Below are 24820 nucleotides of genomic sequence, written 5' to 3'. Positions count from 1 at the left end.
TGGTTGCTGTAATTTAGCAAGGGGTGAGATATATATTAATACATTTAGGTCTTTAATCCATTTGGAATTTATTTTTGCATGTAGTATGAGAAAACGTTCTAATCCCATTCTTCGCATGGAACTGTCCAGTTTTCCTAGCACCGTTTACTGAAGAGACTGTCTTTTCTCCCTTGTATATTCTTGCCTCTCAACATCTTAATAATATTGAGTCTTTTAACCCATGACCGAAAGTGTGTCTGTCCACTTGAATCTGTAGATCAATTTGGGGATTATTGCCATACTTAACAATAATAAGTTTTCTAATCCTTGAGCACAAGATGTTTTAATCTTTATCTAAGTCTTCTTTAATTTCCTTCAATAACGTATTGTGGTTTTGACTATACAAGCCTTGTACTCTTTTGGCTAAATATGTTAGTATTTTATTCTTGCAGCTGTTGCTGTGAGTGAGACTGTTTTCTTTGTTGGCTTATTAGCTATTGTGTTGGTGAGGATTCTCCAAAGACACAGAACTGATAGGACGTGTGTATATATTAATATTATATAAATATTTGTAGTATATATGTTTATATTTATACAGGGAATTCACTCATGCAATTATGGAGGCTGTCAAGTCCAAAATGGGCAGGGTGGGCTGGAAGGCTGGAGACCCAGGAAAGAACTAATGTTGCAGTTCAACTCTGAAAACCATAATTCCTTCTTGCCCTGGGCAAGTCAGTCTGCTGTTCTATTCTGGCCTTCAGCTAATTGGATGAGGCCCTGGTGGCTCAGACGGTAAAGCGTCTGTCTACAATGTGGGAGACATGGGTTCCATCCCTGGGTCGGGAAGATCCGCTGGAGAAGGAGATGGCAATCCACTCCAGTACTATTGCCTGGAAAATCCCATGGACAGAGGAGCCTGGTAGGCTACAGTCCATGGGGTCGCAAAGAGTCGGACACGACTGAGCGACTTCACTTTCCTTTCCTTTCCTTTCCTTTCCTTTCCTTAACCACATCATGGAGGGCCATCGGAGTCCACCAATTTAAATATTAATCCAAAGACACCCTTCCAGAAACATCAAAAAGAGTGTTTGACCAAATATTAATGCTTGGGTGCCATGGCCTATCCAGTAGCCAAATTGACAAATAAAACTAACATCATAACCATGACTTTCTGATTTATTTTAGTGATTGCCTTTGCATTTGTGGAATATATCTTTTAACTTAACGTGCTTCCCCATAAAGTGATAATACAGTAATTCATGTGTAAGAACCTCCCGATAGTTCACTTCCCTTACTCCCATTCTGACTTTTATGCTGCTGTTGTCACACATTTTACTTTTCCATGTTATAAATTTCATGCACCATTGTCATTTGTCAGTGAAACTGGAACACTGTTCAGCCTAAGGCTAATTATTCCTGACTCGTGGAGCAAGGCCCTTCTGTGTATCTCGGGGCCTCCTGAATCTTGAGGTTTTCATGTCTGACTGGTGGGAACAGACACTGTGTCTAGCTCTACCATTCCCTCTATTCATTTTGAGTGGTTCTTTCTTTGCTGCTGCTGCTGCTAAGTCGCTTCAGTCGTGTCCAACTCTGTGTGACCCCATAGACGGCAGCCCACCAGGCTTCCCCGTCCCTGGGATTCTCCAGGCAAGAACACTGGAGTGGGTTGCCATTTCCTTCTCCAACGCATGAAAGTGAAGTCGCTCAGTCGTGTCCGACTCTAGCGACCCCATGGACTGCATAGCCTACCAGGCTCCTCCGTCCACGGGATTTTCCAGGCAGGAGTACTGGAGTGGGGTGCCATTGCCTTCTCCGGGTTCTTTCTTTGGCCTCAGGTAATTTCCTCACACACCTGTGGTGAGAAGTACTCAGCTAAATACTTAAGGCTGAATCTCTGCAGGTCTTGGAGTTCTGTGTGTGTGAAGTTCTCTCTCTTCATTGCTCTGTCCTGAGAATTTTAAGGACATTGGTCTCCCTGGGTGCTCAGCTCTTATCTTCTCAGTGCAGAGAGTCCGGCAGTCCCTGCCTGGGTTCCTCCTTCTCACGCTACAGCCTGGAAAACACTCTCAAACAAGGAAAGAAGGGCAGTCATGGGGCTGAAAGTGAAAGTTGCTCAGTCCTGTCTGGCTCTTTGTGACTCCATGAACTGTAACCTGCCAGGCTTCTCTGTCCATGGAATTCTCCAGGCCAGAATACTGGAGTGTGTAGCTGTTCCCTTCTCCAGGGGATCTTCCCAACCCAGGGATTGACCCAAGTCTCCCACATTGCAGGCAGATTCTTTACCATGTGAGCCATCAGGGAAGCTGGCCTCATTCATTTCCGATCTCTCAGGAACCACTCTCATTCCCTGTTTCATTCACTTTGTCCATTTTGGGTTGCTTCAGGCAGAAAGGTAGATGTAGCCTTCATTTCTGTTTTGTAGACATGAGGTTAGAATTGCGGGGTCTTATAGTATATGGATGTTTAGCTTTAGTAGCTGTCACTTAGAGTTTACCAAAATCAGCTAATTTGAATCACAGATAATTTTCACTAATGTAGTTGACATTCACTTTACCTAAAACTAACTCAGTTGGTAAAGAATCCACCTGCAGGGCAGGAGACCCCGGTTCAATTCCTGGGTCAGGAAGATCCGCTGGAGAAGGGATAGGCTACCCACTCCAGTATTCTTGGGCTTCCCTTGTGGCTCAGCTGGTGAAGAATCCACCTGCAGTGCAGGAGACCTCGGTCCGATCCCTGGGTTAGGAAGATTCCCTGGAGAAGGGAAAGGCTACCCACTCCAATATTCTGGCCTGGAGCAATCCATGAACTGTATTCCATGTCCATGGGGTCGCAAAGAGTAGGACACAACTGAGCAACTTTCACTTTACCTAGAGCATGTTGCTAGGTCTTATTCCCTGCACAGTAAAGAGTGAAAGTGACAAGTTCTTAGTGACATCAAGTTTCTCTAGAACTTCTGTGATATAAGCCTTCACATCAAATGTACTATTAAAAGTATTAAGTAAATGGTGGTAGTGAAAAGGGTGGAAAGCAGAGAGAGCAGATAAATCTGTCGTTACTTGACTGATAGTTGTCATTATATTTGACAACATACGTTTGCTAAGTCACGGCAGCTCTGATTTCTCCAGAAACCTGGTGATATTCTATGTTGTTATTATATGTTCCTGGCCCATTAGCACATTCTCTGTCTCTCTCTCAAGTCTCCTTGTGGGTGGCTGTTACTCTTCTCACATAGAAGGTGACCCATATCTACATAACATCCTTCCATGGTTCCTTTAGATTAAATATAATGTGCTCAACAGTGGAGTTGTGTCAGGCAGCAGAGCACTGGGCCCTCCCCTCACATGGGTGTGGGGAGGGGGCGATTGTGGTGAGGTGGTGGTACATAAGGGCTTCTGCTTTACAGCTGCTGAAAGACTAAATGATTCTCTCTCTTCTCACTGTAAGGGGCATTGAGAACTAAGAATGCTTTTTAACACCTCTCACTGGTAAAATGTGTGTTAAATTTCTACCAAATATGACATTTCCCTAAAGAGAGTTGCCCCTTGGCCAGTACCTTTTCCGTATATGACAGATAATGTGAAAGGGAAGTGTCATGTTAAAAGCATCTCTTTTTTGAGTTTCATTCCCAGTCTTTGAGGTGCTTATAGAGTAATTTAATTCATTCTTGAGTCAGGTAGCCCCTGCTTTGATGCCTTTGTCTTTAGATCCTCTGTTTGTAAATCTCCTAAGAATAGATCAAAAATGATGTTTGTATCTGTTTCCAGAATTTAGGAAGTAAGAACAGAATGAGGCTTTATGGCTGCAGTTAACCCTTTCTATTTTCTTCATTGGATACCACAGTATTTCGTATTTGGAGTTAATCTCTTTCAGAAAGCCATCAGCGTTCTCACAGGTCAAGGCATTTATTTCCCTGGCTGGGGTGCGTGTGTTTGTTTCAAGGTTACACTGTATAAATCAGACATGTTATACCCTTTCCATATAAAATACAAACTTGCAGTAATAGCATTAACCAAGTTTTATAATTCATTGTATGTTTACCTTTTACCCAAAATGCATGCAAGTTGATTTTTTCCCCACAGGTATATGGGGAAAAGTCTGAGGAACCTAAAAAATTCAAGCACATTGGAAACCTTGGGTTGCTGAATCTCAGGCCTGAAGTTGTGTTTTCAACAAGGCTGAGACAAACAGAATTGCAAGAGAGATGCTGCTAGAATAAGGATGCAGGGAAAAAAAGATTGTTTTCAAAGGCCTGAACCCACAACTTTTTTCCTTCTAGTTCCCTAGTATTTCTGTAAGTTCTTGGTTATTACCATTTTCTCTGCTCTCCTTAGTTCCCAGGATGCCCCTCTTTTCTAGTAAAAAAGCAGTTCACATTCCTTACAACCATGGCTTGATCTTGAAACAGAACGGTTGAGCCTGATGTAAGTTGTTGGCTTCTTCATGGTTGCTGACGTTCTTCCTCTGCTTCCTTTGATCAGGAGAGCCCTTTGTTGATTTGCTTGTTCATTTATGCATGTTATATGGACTGGCACTGGTATCGCTTTATAATAGAATGGGCATTGTTGCTGCTTGTCTGGAGAGGGCAGCACCCATCTTGAGACAGGAACTCACACTTTCTGGGGATTATGCTTCCTGATTTCAAGATAAAGATTTAACTCCCCAAGACTACTTATGGTGTGCCTGAGCCTGTCATTGACCTGAGATGTATACCCTTTCACAATAAAAATCTACATATTTCTATAGTTAAAGTAACATTGTCAACAGGGTAAGAAGGTTATAATTGGGAGGGACTAGATTTTGTTTGTTTTTAAATCTTGATCACAAAGTTGTTTGGTTTGTTTGCTGCTTTTTTTGGCTGTGCCACAAGGCTCACAGAATCTTAGTTCCTCCACCAAGGATTGAACCCAGGACCCTGGAATAAAGGCATCAGGTCCTAACCACTGGACTGCCAGGGAATTTCCAGGAAGATTTTTTAAAATGAAGCTCATGTTGACATGAGACATTGACGTTGTACATTGCAAAAGTAATTCTGTCTCCTTGTGGGTAATTTGCAAATATTAAAACTAGCTAGTATAGCTGGTACTTCCTGCTGAGTTAGGTTAGGGGTTTGCTTGCTCTGCAGATGTGTAGTTGTCAGTTACTTTGGTTTGATACTGTACTTTCATTTTAAAACCATCCTTCCTGAAGAATGCATGATGAAAGATGCTCTTATTCTTCTCTTTCTGATGAAGGACTCATCCAAACTTATTTACAAAAAAGAAGTTTCCCATACAGTTACTTTTGGTATCCCTTTGGAAAAATTTCCTAGACTTTGAGTCTGCTCCTCCTCCTCCAATCTGGAGATCAGAACATGATGTAGGTACAGCCCTAAGAACTAGTGATACCAAATAAGGAAACATTTGCGTGGAAAGCTCCTTTCTTGGTGATTATCCCTCCTGTAGACCGTAGTAGTTTGCCTTTAATAATCAAGCTTCAAAGCCCTGTTCATTGTCTCTTCCCTTCCCTCCCCTTCAGGGTTAGTGGAGTAGGAACTCTAATAGGGCATCCTGTATTTGTCCTTACTGGCTTGATGGTTATGGCTGAAATGCCACCATTTTTGTTATTGTAGATGTTGCTTACTTCAATTAAAATTTTCTTCCTAAAAACAATCAGATTTAAGACTACCCCTTCAGGCCCATTTGGGTCCTTTCAAGAATCTGGCCAGTGAGCTCCCAGGACCTAAGATGGAAGGAGAAGAATAGGGCCTCAAAAACACACTTGGCCATTTCATGAATTGGTGCCATTTGGGAGCCTGTGGAGGCTAAACGACTGTGTCCCTAAATCATGACACACTTTGAGAAGTAGTTGAGAAGCAAATAATCAACCCTGTGTGGAGAGCACCGGGCTTCGTTCCCCATTAACTGTAGCAGTGATGATGGGTTCCTGATCTGAAAGTATGTGGAATAACAATCTGGATATTTTTGCTTCTAAGTTTTGTAAATATTCAGCCATCTCACTGGATAAAATTACTGTTGCAGCTGCCATCCTAAATAAATAAATTATGGAGAAATTTATTTCTCCATAGATAACTGTGGCGGTATATTATCGCCCTGCTTATTTAACTTATGTGCAGAGTACATCATGCCAGACTGGATGAAGCACAACCTGGAATCAAGATTGCCAGGAGAAATATCAACAACCTCAAATATGCAGATGATACCATTAGGCAGAAAGCAAAAATGAACTAAAGAGCTTCTTGATGAAAGTGAAAGAGGCGAGTGAAAAGGCTGGCTTAAAACTCAACATTCAAAAAACTAAGATCATGGCATCTGGTCCCATCGCTTCATGGCAAATATATGGGGAAATGGTGGAAACAGTCACAGACTATTTTCTTGGGCTCCAGAATCACTGTAGATGGTGACTGCAGCCATAAAATTAAAAGATGCTTGCTCCTTGAAAGAAAAGTTATGAGCAACCTAGACAGCATATTCAAAAGCAGAGATATCACTTTGCCAAGAAAGGTCCATGTAGTCAAAGCTGTGGTTTTTCCAGTAGTCATGTATGGATGTGAGAGTTGGACCATAAAGAAGGTTGAGTGCCAAAGAATTGATGCTTTTGAACTGTGGTGTTGGAGAAGACTCTTAAGAGTCCCTTGGACTGCACGGAGATCAAACCAGTCAATCCTAAAGCAAGCCAACCCTGAATATTCATTTGAAGGACTGAAGCTGAAACTCCAATACTTTGGCCACCTGATGGGAAGAGCCGACTCATTGGAAAAGACCCTGATGCTGGGAAACATTGAGGGCAGGAGGAGAAGGCGGTGACAGAGGATGAGATGGTTAGACGGCATCATGACTCAATGGACATAAATTTGAGCAAATTCTGGGAGATAGTGAAGGACAGGGAAGCCTGGCATGCTGCTGTTCATGAGATCGCAAAGACTCAGATATGACTGACTGAGTGACTGAACAACTGTGAAATTCACCTGGAATTATCATACATTAGGGTTTGGGAAAAGCATTAAGAAAAACAGTTCCAAGTAATCATTTCTCATTATGTCCTCTTAGCCCATCTCTTCACCACATCTGCACCCAGAAGGCATGCTCAATCTTGCTTTTACTTCCTGAATCACATCTCAGAGAGTTTCTTTTTCTTTTTGTTCCTTTATGTCTATCACCTCTGACACAGAGAGCAGCCCTGGTGAGATTCTGTGTAGACATCACTTTTTTACTTTGTTCCAAATTGTTTATTTCACATCAGCACTCTTATTGAATTCAAAACATCTGACCATTAGACTCCAGCAGAGCAGAGGGCTAAGGCACACCACAAAATGCTGACCTTCCCTCAACTACGAGACAGAGAGGGCTAAGCATGATGACATTTTTAAGTATTTTAGGTACATACGAATGGTAAATTCTGCGTTTTAGCTGCCTTAGCCTCAACATCAGACTGTATTGAGGATATCAATGCAGTTTGTTCTTTAGCATCTTTCTTTTTTTTTTTAGAAATGACTACATAAAGTTATAATAAGATTCAATTTGAGTTTAATGTTAAAAAGAAATGTTCAGGTAGAGGATATAGAGGTGGTGAGTCATTATTTTATTTAAATGCGGATTATTTGTTTTCTTTAAAATAATAGGATTGAGACTAGATCTTTTGTATTTGGGCAACATTGATTTTCCTGTTTGGGGCAATTGAGAAGTGATACTATGAATGAGATTATAGGGGAAAGAGTGACTGAAAAAAAAAAAAAAAAGGGCAGTTACAAAACCACTGGACCTTGAAATGGAGAATCAGCTTCTTAATCCCTGGCAGAGTACGTGTTCTTCTGCCGGTTTGCACCACATGCAAGTAACTTGTGTTTCTGGTTTTCATTTCTGATGACAGCCTTTGTCCCCCTCTTCCACCAATTCCTGACTTAATGTAAGACTGGTTCTGATCAGACTAGATGGTGCTTTACTATTGGCTGGCTTATCTGGTTTTGATTACATAGAATTTTCTGATTGGGCAAAAGCAAAGCTGGTGGTCTCCACTCTGACTATAACTAAGTGTCTTATTTCTGAATGATGTGTCATGACTGGACCGTTTAACTCTTTAGGCCTTTAGTTCATGAGAAAGAGATTGTTACACCACTTGAGTAATGACGGTAATGATATTCTAGACCTAAGAGTTTCTAACACTGCTTCTTAACTACAGCTGAGAAGTAGATCAAGTCTCCAGAAAGGCTAAAGAGGAGGCATGGAGGCAATGAAAACCAAATTCTTTTTGTCAGAACTGGTAGTAGAAAGACATGCACTTGGTTTGCCCTATGCTTCTGTCTTCCTCTGATACCACCACAGAAAGCAACGATGTCCAGGAATGAGTGAAAAGATGCATTAGGCTTGGATAACCCCAAAACTTGACTTATTGAGTGAGTCCCAATGCAGATGACTCAGTGGTCTTATAGATATTCTGGAAATGGCTTCTCTGTTGTGATAGTCTTTAACACCCAATGAAATGTGACATTTGACATTATAGCAAAAAGCTGTAGTGGAAAGAGCAACAGATATAGACTCTTAGTTCATTGTTTACGTCACAGGTTTTGTTTTGTTTTGTTTTGTTTTTAATTACCAACATTGCTTAGGAAAGTCAACTCTTTCTGTGCCCCAGTTTCATTGTCCATAAATATAATACATGATTATAGCAATAACCCTGCCTCTGTCACAGAGATATTGTCAAGTTCAAGAGAAAAAAAACAGAAGCTATGTTTAAAAAGCTTCAAAAAATTTAAAGTGCTTATGTCAGTCTATAGGATCCTACATCACTACTTCCTATCTTTGTGGGGATTTATCCATATCTTCTGTGTTTTAGAACTAGATGGACCTGATAACAATCTAATTTTAATTCTTCACAAATATGTCAGAGAAGTAAACATTGAATATTTTACCCAGGCTTGAAATAAACCTGTTGTGAAATAAACAGAGGTCAGTGAAAAAAATAACATGATGGGGAACCTGCTTGGATATGATAATCACAGAAGTTTTTTCAATGGAGATGACATATAAGCTGAAATCAGAACAGTGAGCAAGAGATAACAATGAAACATACTCTCAAACACACACATAGGAAAAGGGAGTTTCTATGAAGGGAATAGCATTTGCAAAGGGTATACAGTGGTTGCCGTTTTCCAGGAGGAAAAGATGACTGGAGCCTGGGGGACAAAAGGGAGAATGGAATGAGATGAGAATGAACAGGTACTTAAGGGCCAGATCATCCAGGACTTTGCAGGTCATGGTAAGGGACTTGGGTTTTATTCTAAATGCCTTGGGATGCCATCAAATTTTTATTTCATTGAGGTATAGTTGACGTGCAATATAATAATTCAAGACTTATATACACTACAAATTGATCACCATGATAAGTCTAATAGCCATGTGTCACCATACGATGAGGAAACAATGGAAACAGTGACAGACTTTATTTTGGGGGGCTCCAAAATCACTGTAGATGGTGACTGTAGCCATGAAATTAAAAGATGCTTGCTCCTTAGAAGAAAAGTTATGACCAACCTAGACAGCATATTAAAAAGCACAGACGTCACTTTGCCAACAAAGGTCCGTCTAGTCAAAGTTATAGTTTTTCCAGTAGTCACGTATGGATGTGAGAGTTGGACTATAAAGAAAGCTGAGCAGGAAAGAATTGATACTTTTGAATTGTGGTGTTGGAGAGGAGTCTTGAGAGTCCCTTGGACAGCAAGGAGATTCAACCAGTCCATCCTATAGGAAATCAGTCCTGAATATTCATTGGAAGGACTGATGTTGAAGCTGAAACTCCAATACTTTGGCCACCTGATGCAAAGAACTGACTCATTGGAAAAGACCCTGATGCTGAGAAAGATTGAAGGTGGGAGGAGAAGGGGGCAACAGAGGATGAGTTGGTTGGATGGCATCACCGACTCAATGGACATGAGTTTGAGTAAACTCCGGGAGTTGGTGATGGACAGGGAAGCCTGGTGTGCTGCAGTTCCTGGGGTCAGACATGACTGAGCGACTGAACTACCTGATCATACAAAGGTCCTGCAATAATATTGACTATATTCCCTATTCTGTACATCACATCCCCATGACTTATTTTATAACTGGAAGTTTGTGCCTCTTAATCCCCTTCACCTATTTCATCCAGCCCCTCCCTTTGCCTCCCCTTTGGCAACCACCAGTTTGTTCTCTGTATCCGTGAGTCTGTTTCTGTTTTGTTTTGAATGTTAGCTTTGTTTCTAGATTCCACATATAAATGAATCATACAATATTTGTCTTTATCTGTCTTATTTGACTTAATATAATACCCTTTAGGTCTGTCCATTTTGTTGCAAATGGAAAAAGTTTGCTATTTTATGGCTGTGTAATATCCCACTATATATGTATACAACATCTGATTTGTCTGTTCATCTATTGATGAACACTTAGGCTGCTTCATTATATTGGCTATAGTAAGTAATACTGGAACGAACATAGAGGTGCATGCTGCTGCTGCTGCTGCTAAGTCGCTTCAGTCGTGTCGGACTCTGTGTGACCCCATAAACAGCAGCCCACCAGGCTCCCCCGTCCCTGGGATTCTCCAGGCAAGAACACTAGAGTAGGTTGCCATTTCCTTCTCCAATGCATGAAAGTGAAAAGTGAAAGTGAAGTTGCTCAGTCGTGTCCGACTCTTCGCAACCCCATGGACCGCAGCCCACCAGGCTCCTCCGTCCATGGGATTTTCCAGGCAAGAGTACTGGAGTGGGGTGCCATTGCCTTCTCCATAGAGGTGCATATGTCTTTTCAAATTAGCACTTTTGTTTTCTTTGGATAAATACCCAGAAGTGGAATTCCTGCCTCATATGGTAGTTCTTTTTTTTGATTTTCTGAGGAAACTCCATACTGTTTTCCACAGTGGTGGCACCAGTTAACATTCCAACCAGCAGTCCTGTTTTTTGCACATCTTCGCCCACATTTGTTATCTGTTGTCTTTTTGATAACAGCCATTCTGACAGTGTGAAGTGATATCTCATTGTAGTTTTTATTTGCATTTTGAAGACTCTTGAAAGTCCCTTGGACTGCAAGGAGATCCAACCAGTCCATTCTAAAGGAGATCAGTCCTGAGTGTTCTTTGGAAGGAATGATGCTAAAGCTGAAACTCCAGTACTTTGGCCACCTTATGTGAAGAGTTGACTCACTGGAAAAGACTCTGATGCTGGGAGGGATTGGCAGCAGGAGGAGAAGGGGACGACAGAGGATGAGATGGCTGGATGGCATCACCGACTCGATGGACATGAGTTTGAATGAACTCCAGGAGTTGGTGATGGACAGGGAGGCCTGGCGTGCTGCAATTCATGGGGTCTCAAAGAGTCAGACATGACTGAGCGACTGAACTGAACTGAACTGAATAATTAGTGATGCTGAACATGTTTTTATGTGTATGTTGGCCATCGTTATGTCTTCCTTGGGAAACTATCTATTCAGGTCCTCTGCCCATTTTTTAACTGGATTGTTTGTTTTTACTGATACCAAGTTGTGTGAGTTCTTTATATATTTTGAATAGTAACCCCTTATCAGAGCTATCATTTGCAAATATCTTTTCCCATTGAGTAAGTTTCCTTTTCATTTTGTTGATGGTTTCCTTCACTGTGCAAAAGCTTTTTAGTTTTGTAGTCCCATTCATTTATTTTTGCTTTTGTTGCCTTTGCCTAAGAAAATAGATCCAAAAAAATCATTCCTAAGACCAGTGTCAGAGACTATACTGCCTATGTTTTTGTCCAGGAGTTTTATGGTTTCAGGTCGTATAGTTAAGATGTTAATTCATTTTGAGTTTATTTTTGTAAATGCTGTTTTATTCTTTTGCATGTGGATGCAACGTCAAAGTTTTCCCAACACTATTTATTGAAGAGATTGTCTTTTCCCCACTGTGTATTTTTAGATCCCTTGTTGAAATTAATTGACCATATATGCATGAGTTTATTTCTAGATTCTATTCTGTTCCATTGATCTTTGTGTGTGTGTGCCAGTACTGTACAGTTTTGATTACTGTAACTTTGTAGTATAGTTTGAAATCAGGGCATATAATACCTCCAGCTTTGTCCTTCTTTCTTAAGATTGTTTTGGCAAGGAGTTCTTAAAAGATGGTTCAGCCTTATATATTCCAGTTTGAATGGTCAAGCTGGTTAAAAGGCCAATTTGGGGAAAATCACAGATGTCCTGGTGAGGGATGTTATACTGCCCAGAATGTGGCTGCCTCATGAAACCTCCCTGACTTTCCCCAACTTTACTTTGGTCCTTAAATCCGCACCCCCCCCCCACATACATCTCAGATGACTCGTGTGTCATTTATTCTATGATACTTTATTCTCTATAGCATCATTCTTATCTCCTCCTCACCAAAGTTATTGATTGAGAACCACTTCTTTCTTAATATTTGAAAAATCCTCAAAACTTCCTTCTGTATCTTCCATCTAATAAATGCTCCATAAATATTTGTTAAATGAGTAAGCACATAGTTCAGTAGCTGTTAGCACTCAAAGTGCCTCCAAGTCAACTGGAAAGATTTAAAATATGGATGCCAGGACTCCATCCCCAAAGATTCTGACTGACAGTGTTGGGTATTTTTGTTGTAAAACTCCCAGGTGATTTTGATGTGTGGGTTGGAGTGGAAAATTAGGGGATGGGGCTGATTCTGGGTAGTCTGCAGTATTACTTGGGAATATCATCATACCCTCTCTAAATGCTTGTATATTTACCTTTTCCTCATGAAAGATGAAGCTATGACAAAATGCCCTGATTATCTCACCTTTAAAGTTTTTCAAAATAATGAATATGAAATCTACCCTCCGGGGTACTGATCCAGATCATTTGGTTGCATTTTCCAGAATGTGCTGTAAATTAGCTGCCCTTGGGAAGGAGAAGGTGAATTGCTGTTTTCACTAGACATCTGGAATTTGACTGAATGACTTATTTTTAACAGCTGTGGATCCGGAAAACACCAAAATAGAAAGGGGTTAAAACATGGCTTCTTCAAACACAGAACTCAGAAAGTCTGGCAATGGCATGATTGTGCAAATGTTTTGATTTCAGAAGGGGGAAGTCTTCATTTAATTCTATATAATGTGTATATAATAATATAATTTTAAGGCACCTGCTTCAAAATAGAAAGTGGGATGTTGGAGATAATAACACTAAACAAAAATTAAACTAAACCGGGCTCAGTGCCCAGGAAAATTATCAGATTCCAAGAACTGGGCAAGGAGTAAACTAATAGAGGGTAAAAAAAGCAGGAATGGATGAAGTCATATCTGCCTCTGTTAAAAATGACCATGAAGCAATGTGATCGCTCGTGAACAATTCCGAGGGGCATTTGTTGGGTGGGTGGAGTTCCTACCCTTCTCATGTTCAGTGACAAACTTCCAGTGGAACTTGCTTTCCTAAAATGTCAGTCCCAAACAGGCCAATAATTACAACCATCATGAATTATGTTTGAACTTTTATTATGCTGTAAACTAGTTGGAAATAAGTGAACCGGTAATAAAAGTAAGAGTTAACTGAAGTCAGAAGGAAAACCTTCATGTTTCCCAGGATGCCTAAATGCCATGTAATTTACATAAACAAGGAAGGAAATCCTCTGTGTGTGTTTAGGGGTGTGGGTCTAATACAGGAACCCATGTTTTCCTGTTATTGCAAAGCATTCTTTAATCTTTTAAGCACATTTTAGGACCCACATATATTCCAGATGTGTTGTTTCCTTTGCTATTAAAACAGCAGAGCAGGGTATGACTATCAGAGAAATTTAGGAGAGTCCCTTTTGTGTCACATGGACACACAAATTAAATGAATTAAGTGGATAGACAGCCCTGGGTAGACTGGTAATATTGCATGAATTTAGTGAGGGGAAAGATTGTTCCTCATGGACTTAAACAGGCTTATATGTGGAGCTGTAGGCCAGACAGGCCATTTGTGGATGGAAGACAATAACATTTCCTTGATCTTGGTTGTTTAAGGGATGATGATTTTTTAATCATGAAAGTAAACGCAATTGGTGTGAAATGTTCATAAGCGTTTAGCCAAAATATAACTGAATCATGGTCATTAAACCTAATCATTATTTGAAATTAAAAAAAAAATGTTTGCTAAATTCTGGTTAGGAACAAAAAGAGAAGGATGGACTGAGATCCTAAAAAAAGCCCAGTCCTAGACCATAGGTTTCTCACCTAAAGGCGGAGTACCCGTATATTTTTGTTCACTTTCCCCTCTTGGTCACTGTTTTTCTGCCTAAATGACCCCAGACACTGAAGCTGTGATAAACTCTGCTGTGTGTGAAGGAGAGCCTTCTTACCACCAACCGTAACTGGCACAGGTACTTTCTGTCCTTCATCCCGCAAGGATTCGTTTTGCCATCTGTTGAGCATTGCATGGTTATTTCAAAGTGTGGGATCTGTGGGCTGCTTTGAAACTAAGAAAGAATGTAGCATTGATGTACAGGCTTACTAGGATTGCATTCATTACGAGGAGTGCTTTCCACTTTTCCTGCTTCCTTTAATAGCATCAATTCTATTTAAACTTACAATTCCTACAGCCAGAGCTCAGGAGGAGCTTTGAGGAAAATCCTTTTAAAATACTTAATTACCTCACCTCCCTTGAGGCTCTAAGTCAAGAAGTAGGCAGACAGGCAAAAAGTTCAGAGTGACTCTCTCCTGCTGGCTGGTACTTGATCTCTGTCTGAGAAGTGAGAAGGTCCATCCTCAGCGTGGAAGGGAGAACTGACCAAGGCCGAGAGGAGGAGCTGCCGCAGGCCTGCAGCTGTGGTAGCCTAAGGAATTCATATGTGGAGGGGGGCCAAGGTTATAATTAGATGCAGATTAGATACAAACTAACTGTACTTTATGTTGAAGCTGAAACTCCAATACTTTGGCCACCTGATGCGAAGAACTGACTCATTTGAAAAGACCCCGATGCTGGGAAAGATTGAGGGCAGGAGGAGAAGGGGATGACAGAGGATGAGATGGTTGGATGGCATCACCAACTCAGTGGACGTGAATTTGAGTAGACTTCAGGAGTTGGTGATGGACAGGGAGGCCTGGAGTGCTACGGTCCATGGGGTCGCAAAGTTCGCATGACTGAACTGAACTATAAGGCCAATTTTTTTTTTTTTTTTTGAGTGAGGTATTTCTTATTCTTTTATCACTGAAGCCTGGAATACTTACACTGGACTGCAGCATTAGAAATATGCATTGTAGTTGCGTCAGGGAACCAGTAAACTGTACCTTTAAAAGGTAGCCTTTCCCAGCCACCCCTACCTAATGCTCTCAGCCCTTTGTGCTGCTTTCCCTGCTAACCATCATGGTTTATTTGGAGCCTCCATTAGAGGGGCTTGCTATTAATTGTCCCTGTCGTGTTCAATGTGAGTGGATGAAGGCATCAATGAAGCTGCCCTTACAGTTAAAATTATATTGTAACTGCTCGAGGGTGCAGATTATAACGTCTGTTTCTTTTGAGTTCGCCTCTCACTAAAGGCACACATACTCATTCATTTTCTGTTTTCCTCTGCTTCTCTTTGTCTCTGCACTTCCCTCCCCCTCTCTCTTCCTTCCCTCTATATTTACACGGATACACATGTACACACACACACACAAATATGTCATTTTTTCTCTCTCTTTTATGGCACATATGCATGTAGGCATAAGACAGAAACACCTGTGAATGGGAATCCAACCCACCCTGCACACTCACTGATCAGAGTGGTCTTTTCTTGGCAGTGACCAACAAGAAACCCACGCAGGCATCCATTACGAAGGTCAAACAGTTTGAAGGCTCCACGTCATTTGTGCGGCGGTCCCAGTGGATGCTCGAGCAGCTGCGCCAGGTTAACGGCATCGATCCTAATCGGGTGAGTGAACTGTCCAGTGCCGAGCCACGGTGTTCTTCTCTCACAGTGACTCTCTCGTTGACCTTGGCAGACTGGTGGGTGTCTGAGTCGTTTTTGACAAGGCTATTTCTCTGTTCCAGTTATGTGGCTGAGACTTTCTGATTCCTGTGCCTGTCTTATGGGAAATTATAAATCTTTTCATCATGTTGGACAGAGGCACCTAAGGAGATGCATATTGAAGAAATGCTAGCTACCTCCAATACAAAGAGCGAAGTGCCAAGTGCAGAGTTCAGATAATCACATCTGTGATTATCAGTATGAAAAACCATGTTCAGCAAAGTTCCATCTGTCTTCTAATGCAATCAGGGATGAGGTTTATTTACCAAAAATCAAATAAATGAACTGCACCTTAAAAATGATGTATTAGAATTCCATTGGATTTAATACATGAAACATTTCATGGTAGAGTTATGTATGCAAGTAAATTCCCTTTGCTTATACACTAACCATATATCAATGATGAGGAAAAATGAAATGTGAAATGAAACTATACACTACAATAATAAGGGATAATCTTTCCCTACCAAAGGTTAGGGACAAGATTAATATTGTTCAGTGCCAGGAACCTGAAGTAATCCTTTTTTGAGCAATGGGAAAGACCATGTATAATCTGAAATAGGATACAAGTTGATATGCGGTTAAGCTAAAGGGACTTCTGTGCTCGTTGCTTTTTGGGGACATCTCAAAACACTGTGAGACAAGAGATCTGCTTGATAAAAAGAGAAAGGTGGACTCTGTGCCCCTGGTGCTAATCAAGATGAACCTTGTGATTAGGAACAAAGTCTCGGAAAAGTTTTAGCCTTTATGAGTCTTAATATGGTAAACTGGAAGCCGCAATTTTTAGAGATGGAGATCATTCATTCTTTCAATGTCTTTTCCAGGATTCTGCAGAGTTTGATTTGTTGTTTGAAAATGCCTTTGACCAGTGGGTAGCCAGCACAGCCTCAGAAAAATGTACCTTCTTCCAGATCCTCCACCACACCTGCCAGCGCTACCTCACAGACAGGAAGCCGGAGTTTATTAACTGCCAGTCCAAAATCATGGGAGGTGAGTGGGCGTTTGAATGACTTTAGCCATCCCGTTTCCTTCCACTCGCTTTTATATAAAGAGTTAGGTGCTCAGCAGCATAATTAAAGACCAGAAAAAAAGAATCCGGATGCTCAGAGCTGGACTGCCTGAGGACCATTCTGGGAGCTCTTTGTATGCTAAAGACACAGTGGTGTGTTTTCAGTCTTATCCCAAAACCAATCTTTTTAAAGGAATTAACCCTTTAGATCAGATTATTTGTACCAGGAGAGGAAGCCTGTCCCTTTATTAGAATAACCTGTGCATTTGGTTTCCTCACTACCATTTCTATCATTTCATCACAGGACATTTTTAGAGTTGCTTTTTTCCTAGTATTTCTCAAGATGTTTTACAACTATTGATATGAACATTCCTGCAGATCCAGTTCCTTCTCTCAAATAGCAACCTCAAATAGCAATAGTCTCTCATTTATTCCTTAATTGGCAGACAGCTGATTTAGGATGAGAGCTGTAAGCCAGCCTTATAGGAGCAAGTACCAGTACAGGAACGTTAATGAGAAATGTTTAGAGGGTGCTTAGCACATTTCCGGAGAAGGCAATGGCACCCCACTGCAGTACTCTTGCCTGGAAAATCCCATGGACTGAGGAGCCTGGTAGGCTGTAGTCCATGGGGTCGATAAGAGTCAGACACAACTGAGCGACTTCACTTTCACTTTTCACTTTCATGCATTGGAGAAGGAAATGGCAACCCACTCCAGTGTTCTTGCCTGGAGAGTCCCAGGGACAGAGGAGCTTGGTGGGCTGCCGTCTATGGGGTCGCACAGAGTCGGACACGACTGAAGCGACTTAGCAGCAGCAGCAGCAGCAGCATGTTTCTTCTAGGTGGCGTTTCTTTTTAGAGAATTGAAACTGCTGAAAGTGTAAAGCCTTGCCAGTCACTCAGAGTTAAGGAAGAGTGTGTATATCATTGATCTTTTCACTGATATGTTCTCCTGGTTTTGAAAGCATCTTCTAAAAAAAAAAAAAAAGTACCAACTTTGTCTTAATCAAATGTCAAGTGAAGGTCACATTAGAAACATTACATTTTCCCCTTGAGCTATATATATCTTTCATATGAATATGAGGCAGAATCCATCATCCTGTCCTAGTGGCTGCCGTGCACACTGTCACTTAGCCGTTAGTCCACTAGATGTGGTGGGAGAAAATGCTGTCAGCACTTCATTATTATCCACTGAAGTGTCAGCGTGCTTCTGACATAGGAAGTTGCTCACACCATACGAACCTTGAAAAGCCTCTCAAATGCTGATGCAGACCTTTGTGTTATAGCTGCTTTAATTAGTCCTAGAAAAACAGAAGAGGTGATGAGTGCATATTTTCTTCAATGTGGCTGCATCCTATGGAACAAAAGTGAAAAAACTATTAGACACAATTGTTGAAAGAAAAGGAAATATCAAACACTGACCTCTTACTGTTTGGAAGATATAATGAGGTAGAACCCCCTCTCCTGTCTGTGGCATCAGTGCTGATCAAATGAATTGTGCTTTGAAAGTCCAGCCTTAACAGACTTGGCCAAAGGTCAGAGGACCCAGGCTGAGGACCACAGATGGCCATGTTCTCAGGGAATGGAAAATTGGCAAGGAAATTCCAGCTTTCCCTCATTCTTCATTAGAATTTTCTGTCCCATCCTAGAATCAAACTTGCTTCTTGATCTTATGCTAGGAAACATTTTCCCCGTCGGTAGCAGTGTAGTATCGTCAGTTGCTTGCCTAGCTAGCACTTGAGCAGAGTCTCCTCTAAAAAAACAGTGTGACATATGGATTTGAAATTTCGGTTGCCCTTGGAGACAGACTTCCCTCGAGCACTCCACTCCTCCAGGTGCCATACGGGAGGCAGACAGCGTCAGAAGCCGAAGTGGTTCCATGGGGATGACTGCATTTCCTCAGAATGGAAGCAGGGTGTAGGTGGGGGGAGGGGACAGACTCTTTCCACTGTCCTGCGAAGGTTAAGGAGAGCTTTGGGAACTTCCCTTCCTCCTCCCCTAAAGGACAGCACTAGGTAGCCTTCTTCCCTCTTCTCCCTGAAGCTCTCATTTCTTCTCTCAGAACAACCCGTTTCATTCCTTCATTTACTCATCTGCCAGTCACACAGTATATAGGTACTGAGTATCCACTCTGAGCTAGCCACTCTCTACATCCTTGATGTGGAGAATTATTCTATAGTTGGCCCCTTAACAGACCCTATTCGCCACCACTCAAACCCCAGACTGGCAGGTCCCTAAGAGCCTTTCCATATGCATTGTTGCGTGCATGCATGCTGGGGCGCTTCCCACTGTATGCAGCTGCGAGCTGCTTCTGTTATTGACCCAGTATTTTGATATCTTCCACCACCCTATGAACCCCAAATTATGCCGAATTGAGACAAGAATCTGCATATTCGGTGTCAAATTGTTGGTCTGTGTAGTGCATGAAACTGAAGACTGATTTCCTGTTGTAAGAAAAAGTTCACGAGTCCAAGTCCAGAATTGTCTCCACCTCTGGGATCATGTGTCTCTCTTCTTCCGTAGACCTCGGTTTTCCCTGATGTAACATGTGGAGGTTAGTTTAAATGAGTTCCAAAATCTGTCAGGCCTGTCATTTGAGAATCTATAGTTTTTGAGGTATGGCTTTATTGTATAGGTTAATCACTGCTTAATAATCCAATAAAGATTTAGGGCAGTTAGATACTGCCTGGTTCTGGATTCTAAGGAAGGCCAAAACGCTGGAACTAAGCACATTGCACTTTGTTGGCAGCACGCAGTGCTTAATGAGGACAGCCTGTCTTATTTAAACAGTTGTCTTTCCTTGATAACAGTTGTACCAGCACACCCTGGCTAATTAGCATGCTGATTAGGCTTCCTTTCTGCCAGTTATCACAATTCACAGACAGAAAAATTGTGTGGTTTTTGGGTCACTGCATTCTGACACCTTTAACTTTAAGGGTACCTACCCCAGCTTCAACAGGTGAGATCTATTCCAAATTTCAAAAACCTTCTGGTCTGTCCTTATGGTATGGGCTGCAAGTGCTAGACATGGTGGTTTTCCCCGCTGTGAAATGTGGTAGATCTTGTTAATTTTAGAGAACTGGTAAGTGTCGGTGTGCTGTCCTCCACCTCCATTCTGTACATGTTATCTCATTTAGTTTTTACAGCAGCCTTTGGAAATGCAACTTATTATCTCCATTTTACTGAGAAGGAAATAGGATCAGAGGGATCAGTAAATAACTTGCCAACGGTCATATAGCCTTTGTCCTCAAGTGGCAGAGCTAAAATTCAAACACAGGCCCTCTCTAAGAACATCTTTTTCGGGGCCACGAAATGGTACATTTCAGGGAACATCATTGATACTGTCTTTGGTATAAATGGTACTCCCTAAAGTTGTTTAGGAATTTGGGGATATATTTTAGCCAGCATATTCCTAGGTATTAAAAAAGGGAGCTAAGTGGAGAGGGTCAGAGATATGAGAAGTTTTAACTGTTTTCTTACTTTTATTGCAGTATACAATTAATATAATAACTTAAGCACTTTTGTTTCTGCTCTAAGAATGAAGGAATCATCAGGGCCTTTAAAATCATCTTGCTTGTTGTTTCTTTTTGTTTTGGTTCATAATAATTTCAACATATTAAAATGGCGAAGATTGCTGGAGTCCTGGCCACTCACCAGGCCTCTTAGGTATTTTGTTTCTAGTCCAACCTATCCTTGGAAAAACTGAAGCCATTTGAATGATATTTTGAAGAACAGATCTGCCTGACTGAACCACACTTTCTTTAATACCAGTTGTGATAGGATTGTCATTTATGTATCTACAATTCCATGGAATTCCGCTCTTACATTTATTGATTGTGTATATTCCAGATGGCCAGCTGTTTCTTTTTCCCATGGGGAAAGTCAGTTACACAGAAATAAATTCTTTGGCTTGTTTGAAATTCTCTCCTCCAAACATGTTATTTCCTTATCTCCAGAGGATAGACTGGGAGCTCTGATCTTCTGGTGTTGGTTATAGGATCCAGGAGACATGTCCAAAGTCTACAGTTGTGAAGACCCCCATAAATTGAAACAGGGAGGGATGTTCTGAGCAGGTGTGAGGCAGGAAGCATTCGTTTCTGCAGTCAGCAACTTTTCAGCCATCTTCTCTTCTCTGGATGGTTAGAAGACTTTATCCTCAAGCCTTGGTCATTCCTACTTTCCACTCTACCTCTCTTTGAATTTATTCAAGGTCAGTTACCTTAAAAAACACAAAGTCATTCATTCAGTTGCTGGGTCCCTAAGCTACCAAGCCATCTACAAAGATGCAAGGCAGAGGTGTAGAGCCAGTCTGGCTGCTGGAATGTTATGTAGCATTAGGAACAAGAGGACCCTGCAGGTGAAGTCTTAGCTTCATATAGCTTACTTTTTGTAAGATAGTAGCTTTTTTCTGCCTGTTATAAGCAGAGTTGATAATATAGATGATATACTGTCATATCTGGATAAGGAAATGGCTGCCCACTCCAGTATTCTTGGCTGGAAAATCCCATGGATAGAGGAGCCTAGTGGGTTACAGTCTGTGAATTCACAAGAGTCAGACATGACTTAGCAACTAAACCAGCACCACCACTATTATGATGATATATTTGTACTACAAAGATGCCTTGAAGGAATTAATCACATATGTTGAACTTTAGAAGAGACATTTACTTTCAATTAATTTATTTCAAAAAAAAAAAAAAACATGGTCTGCCCCAAATAGTAGCAACGGTTTACTTATAACGGACCTGTTGTATTAAGTCTAGGTCCCAAGGGGAACTTTGTTTTGCTCTCTGCATTCTTCTTAATAAAATGTGATCAAATCCCACATAGTTCCCCATTGTTATTTTATTTACACTGACCTTCTGTAAGGATTGCTGCTGCTGCTAAGTCGCTTCAGACGTGTCTGACTCTGTGTGACCCCAGAGACGGCAGCCCACCAGGCTCCCCCGTCCCTGGGATTCTCCAGGCAAGAACACTGGAGTGGGTTGCCATTTCCTTCTCCAGTGCAGGAAAGTGAAAAGTAAAAGTGAAGTTGCTCAGTCGTGTCCGACTCTTAGCGACCCCATGGACTGCAGCCCACCAGGCTCCCCCGTCCATGGGATTTTACTGTTGCCCTATTATTTTTATGCCCAAATCTGTGAACTAAGGAAATCTTGAATGGTTTTGGCAACTTCTGTGTTAGAACCACCAAATAGATGCTTTGTAAACCTATTTTCTTTTTTAGAAAGTATGGTAAATTATTTGCAGAAAGAAAGTAATTTATTCCTTGAGGCAAGGTTCCATTTAAACTGAAGCATGTCCTACAATTTTCTTGGGTTCTGAGGCTAAGCGCCTCTGGCTAACTCATTCAGTTACCTCTCCCTCTTTCCTCTGTTCTGTGTGGGTCATTGTTCAGTGAACCACATCTAGACTGTTTGAGGTCCAGTTGTTCACATAAGCATTTACTCAGCACCAGCTCTCTGTCAGGTCTTGAGCTACCTGTGGACATCCAGCAACCAGGTAGGCACCTTTGCCAACTTTACTTACCTTCCTGGGGGGGTCATCAGGTGTAAACAGATATCAAACAATATGATATACCAAGGGGATGGCTGAGCTGCATTTAAAAGGATAGTTAATAGTTGACAGACACATAAGGGCAGGATGAAGTGAGTTCTCTCTTGCAACACTTAATCCAGACAGTGTCATTTCAGTGTTGGCTAGATTCAGAATTTGAAATGTGGCAGATTGTTTTTCCACAAAGCAGACTATTTGTAAGTGTCATGCATTTTTATCGTCATCAAAGGGTATTTCTTTAGCATTGTCCATCAACGTGCAGACCTTCAGATGAGGGTATAAAGTGAAGCTTTCTTAGCTCTATTAGAATTCCAGGGACACATATGTCTCTGATGTCCCCTTCATAGCAGGCTAGCCCTCATTCACCCCTGCTGATTGGTGTGCTAAAGTGAAAGTCGCTCAGTCATGTCCAACTCTTTGCGACCCCATGGACTATACAGTCCGTGGAATTCTCTAGGCCAGAATACTGGAATGGGTAGCCTTTCCCTTCTCCAGGGGATCTTCCCAACGCAGGGATGGAACCCAGGTCTCCCGCATTGCAGGTGAATTCTTTACCATCTGAGCCACCAGGGAAGCCCTGGTATGCTAAAGGAGAACCAAATGGCTTTCCTCTGGAGTCCCCTGGGGTGGAACGAATCTCAGGATGCAGACTGTGACTTTGTATTGTGCTTTTCTCCCAAACACTGTAGGAACATACCCCTGAGCAAGGTGTGCAAATATTTTACCTTGTGAGTGCCCTGGGTGTGGGCATGTGTAAGGTGAGGTGACAGATGATGACACAGAGCACATGTATGCATCCTAAGAGTGTGCTTTTTTTTTTCTTAATTGAAGGATAATTGCTTTACAGAATTTTGTTGTTTTCTGTCAAACTTCAACATGAATCAGCCATAGGTATACGTATATCCCCTCCCTTTTGAAACTCCCTCCCATCTCCTGCCCCATCCCATCCCTCTAGATTGATACAGAGCCCCTGTTTGAGTTTTCTGGGCCATACAGCAAATTCCCATTGGCTATCTATCTATTTAGTGTAAGTTTCCACGTTACTCTTTCCCTACATCTCACCCTCTCCTCCCCTCCCCCTATGTCCGTAAGTCTGTTCTCCATGTCTGTTTCTCCATTGCTGCCCTATAAATAAATTCTTCAGTACCATTTTTCTAGATTCTGTGTATAGAATACGTTAGAATACGTATAGAATCATATAAGTAAAATAGAATCGTTAGAATACAATATTTATCTTGCCTAAGAGGAAAAGATAAAACAAAAAGATTTTGTTTTTCTTATGGAAAAACAAAAGTGATGTATACAGTCATTCTTAATCCAAATATATTAATAGAGTGCTCTAATAGAATCTGTCACATTTGCTGTGATTTTTATATTTCTTCCAGATGTCTTGATGTTTTCTGTCAATGAATAATGGTTTTGTGGGATGTGAACCTTGCACTCCTACACATACTCTGACCGTGGGCACAGTATAAAGAGTTGCTTATTTCTCAAGAATACATTCATGTATAATTTTGCCCCCACCACTAAAACTTTAACGTACTCAGGGATTCAGCGGACATGCTCTAGTGATTACAATTCACATACCAAGTGGAATTGTATTAAAAAACCATATTGTTGTTGATGGCCTGTAGATACAGAGCAGGGGAGGAGGCCAGGCTGCTTAGATCATTTACTGTTGTGAGAGAGTCAGGAAGTTTTCCAATAGCTCTTAAGATCTAGAGGAATCCATATCGTAGTTCCTCCAGTGAGTTTTTGTTACCCTTTAGGAAATAACAAAGGAACAAACTTCAGTTATCCTCTGCCATGCACAAACAAGGAAAGTGATTTATGAGGAATTGCCTGAGATCCCAGAGCTCATAAGGGATGGAGCTCTACCACGGTCAGGGCTTCTCATTTATTCCACGTCCATTCATTGGAGACCTGGACTTTCAAGTTCCCTCAATAAACCCAGGCTTCTTTTCTTTATGTTGATTCTGCCAAACAGAAGAGATAGTCCCAATTTAACAAGATATGTATGAGACTCAAAAATTCCATCTGGCAGTTCTCTGTAGATGTCTGTTAGTGATATTAATCATAAACCCGTACAGACTTTAGCCACCACTCTCTCATCACTCCATCCTCTTTGTTGCAGCTAATACCATCTTTTCCTAGAGAACTTGATATTTTATATAAGACTTGCTTTTTTAGAAACTTTTTGGAGAGAGAAATTAAAAATAGAAACCAACGATTACACATCAATAAGAATAACAGTACAAATATTTAAAATATACAATTGGAAAAGCCCAGTTTGGGGGCTTTTTTGTTTTGGTTATTG

General features: G+C 41.3%; 1 protein-coding gene across 6 annotated transcripts in view; it reads left to right on the top strand.

The window, feature by feature from the left end:
* Nucleotides 1–24820, top strand: part of STXBP6 (syntaxin binding protein 6) — a 279081-nt gene that overhangs the window by 201970 nt on the left and 52291 nt on the right. For all 6 annotated transcript variants that reach the window (XM_061394898.1, XM_061394900.1, XM_061394896.1 and 3 more), the window contains 2 exons: nt 15716–15846; nt 16767–16932. In XM_061394898.1, coding sequence (XP_061250882.1) covers nt 15716–15846; nt 16767–16932 — 297 coding nt within the window. The remainder of the gene's footprint in view (nt 1–15715; nt 15847–16766; nt 16933–24820) is intronic.

Source organism: Bos javanicus, chromosome 21 (genome assembly GCF_032452875.1).
Source record: "Bos javanicus breed banteng chromosome 21, ARS-OSU_banteng_1.0, whole genome shotgun sequence".
In the NCBI taxonomy this organism is placed as follows: domain Eukaryota; kingdom Metazoa; phylum Chordata; class Mammalia; order Artiodactyla; family Bovidae; genus Bos; species Bos javanicus.
The sequence above is the reverse complement of the archived record's forward strand: the minus strand, read 5'-3'. Positions and strand labels throughout refer to the sequence as shown.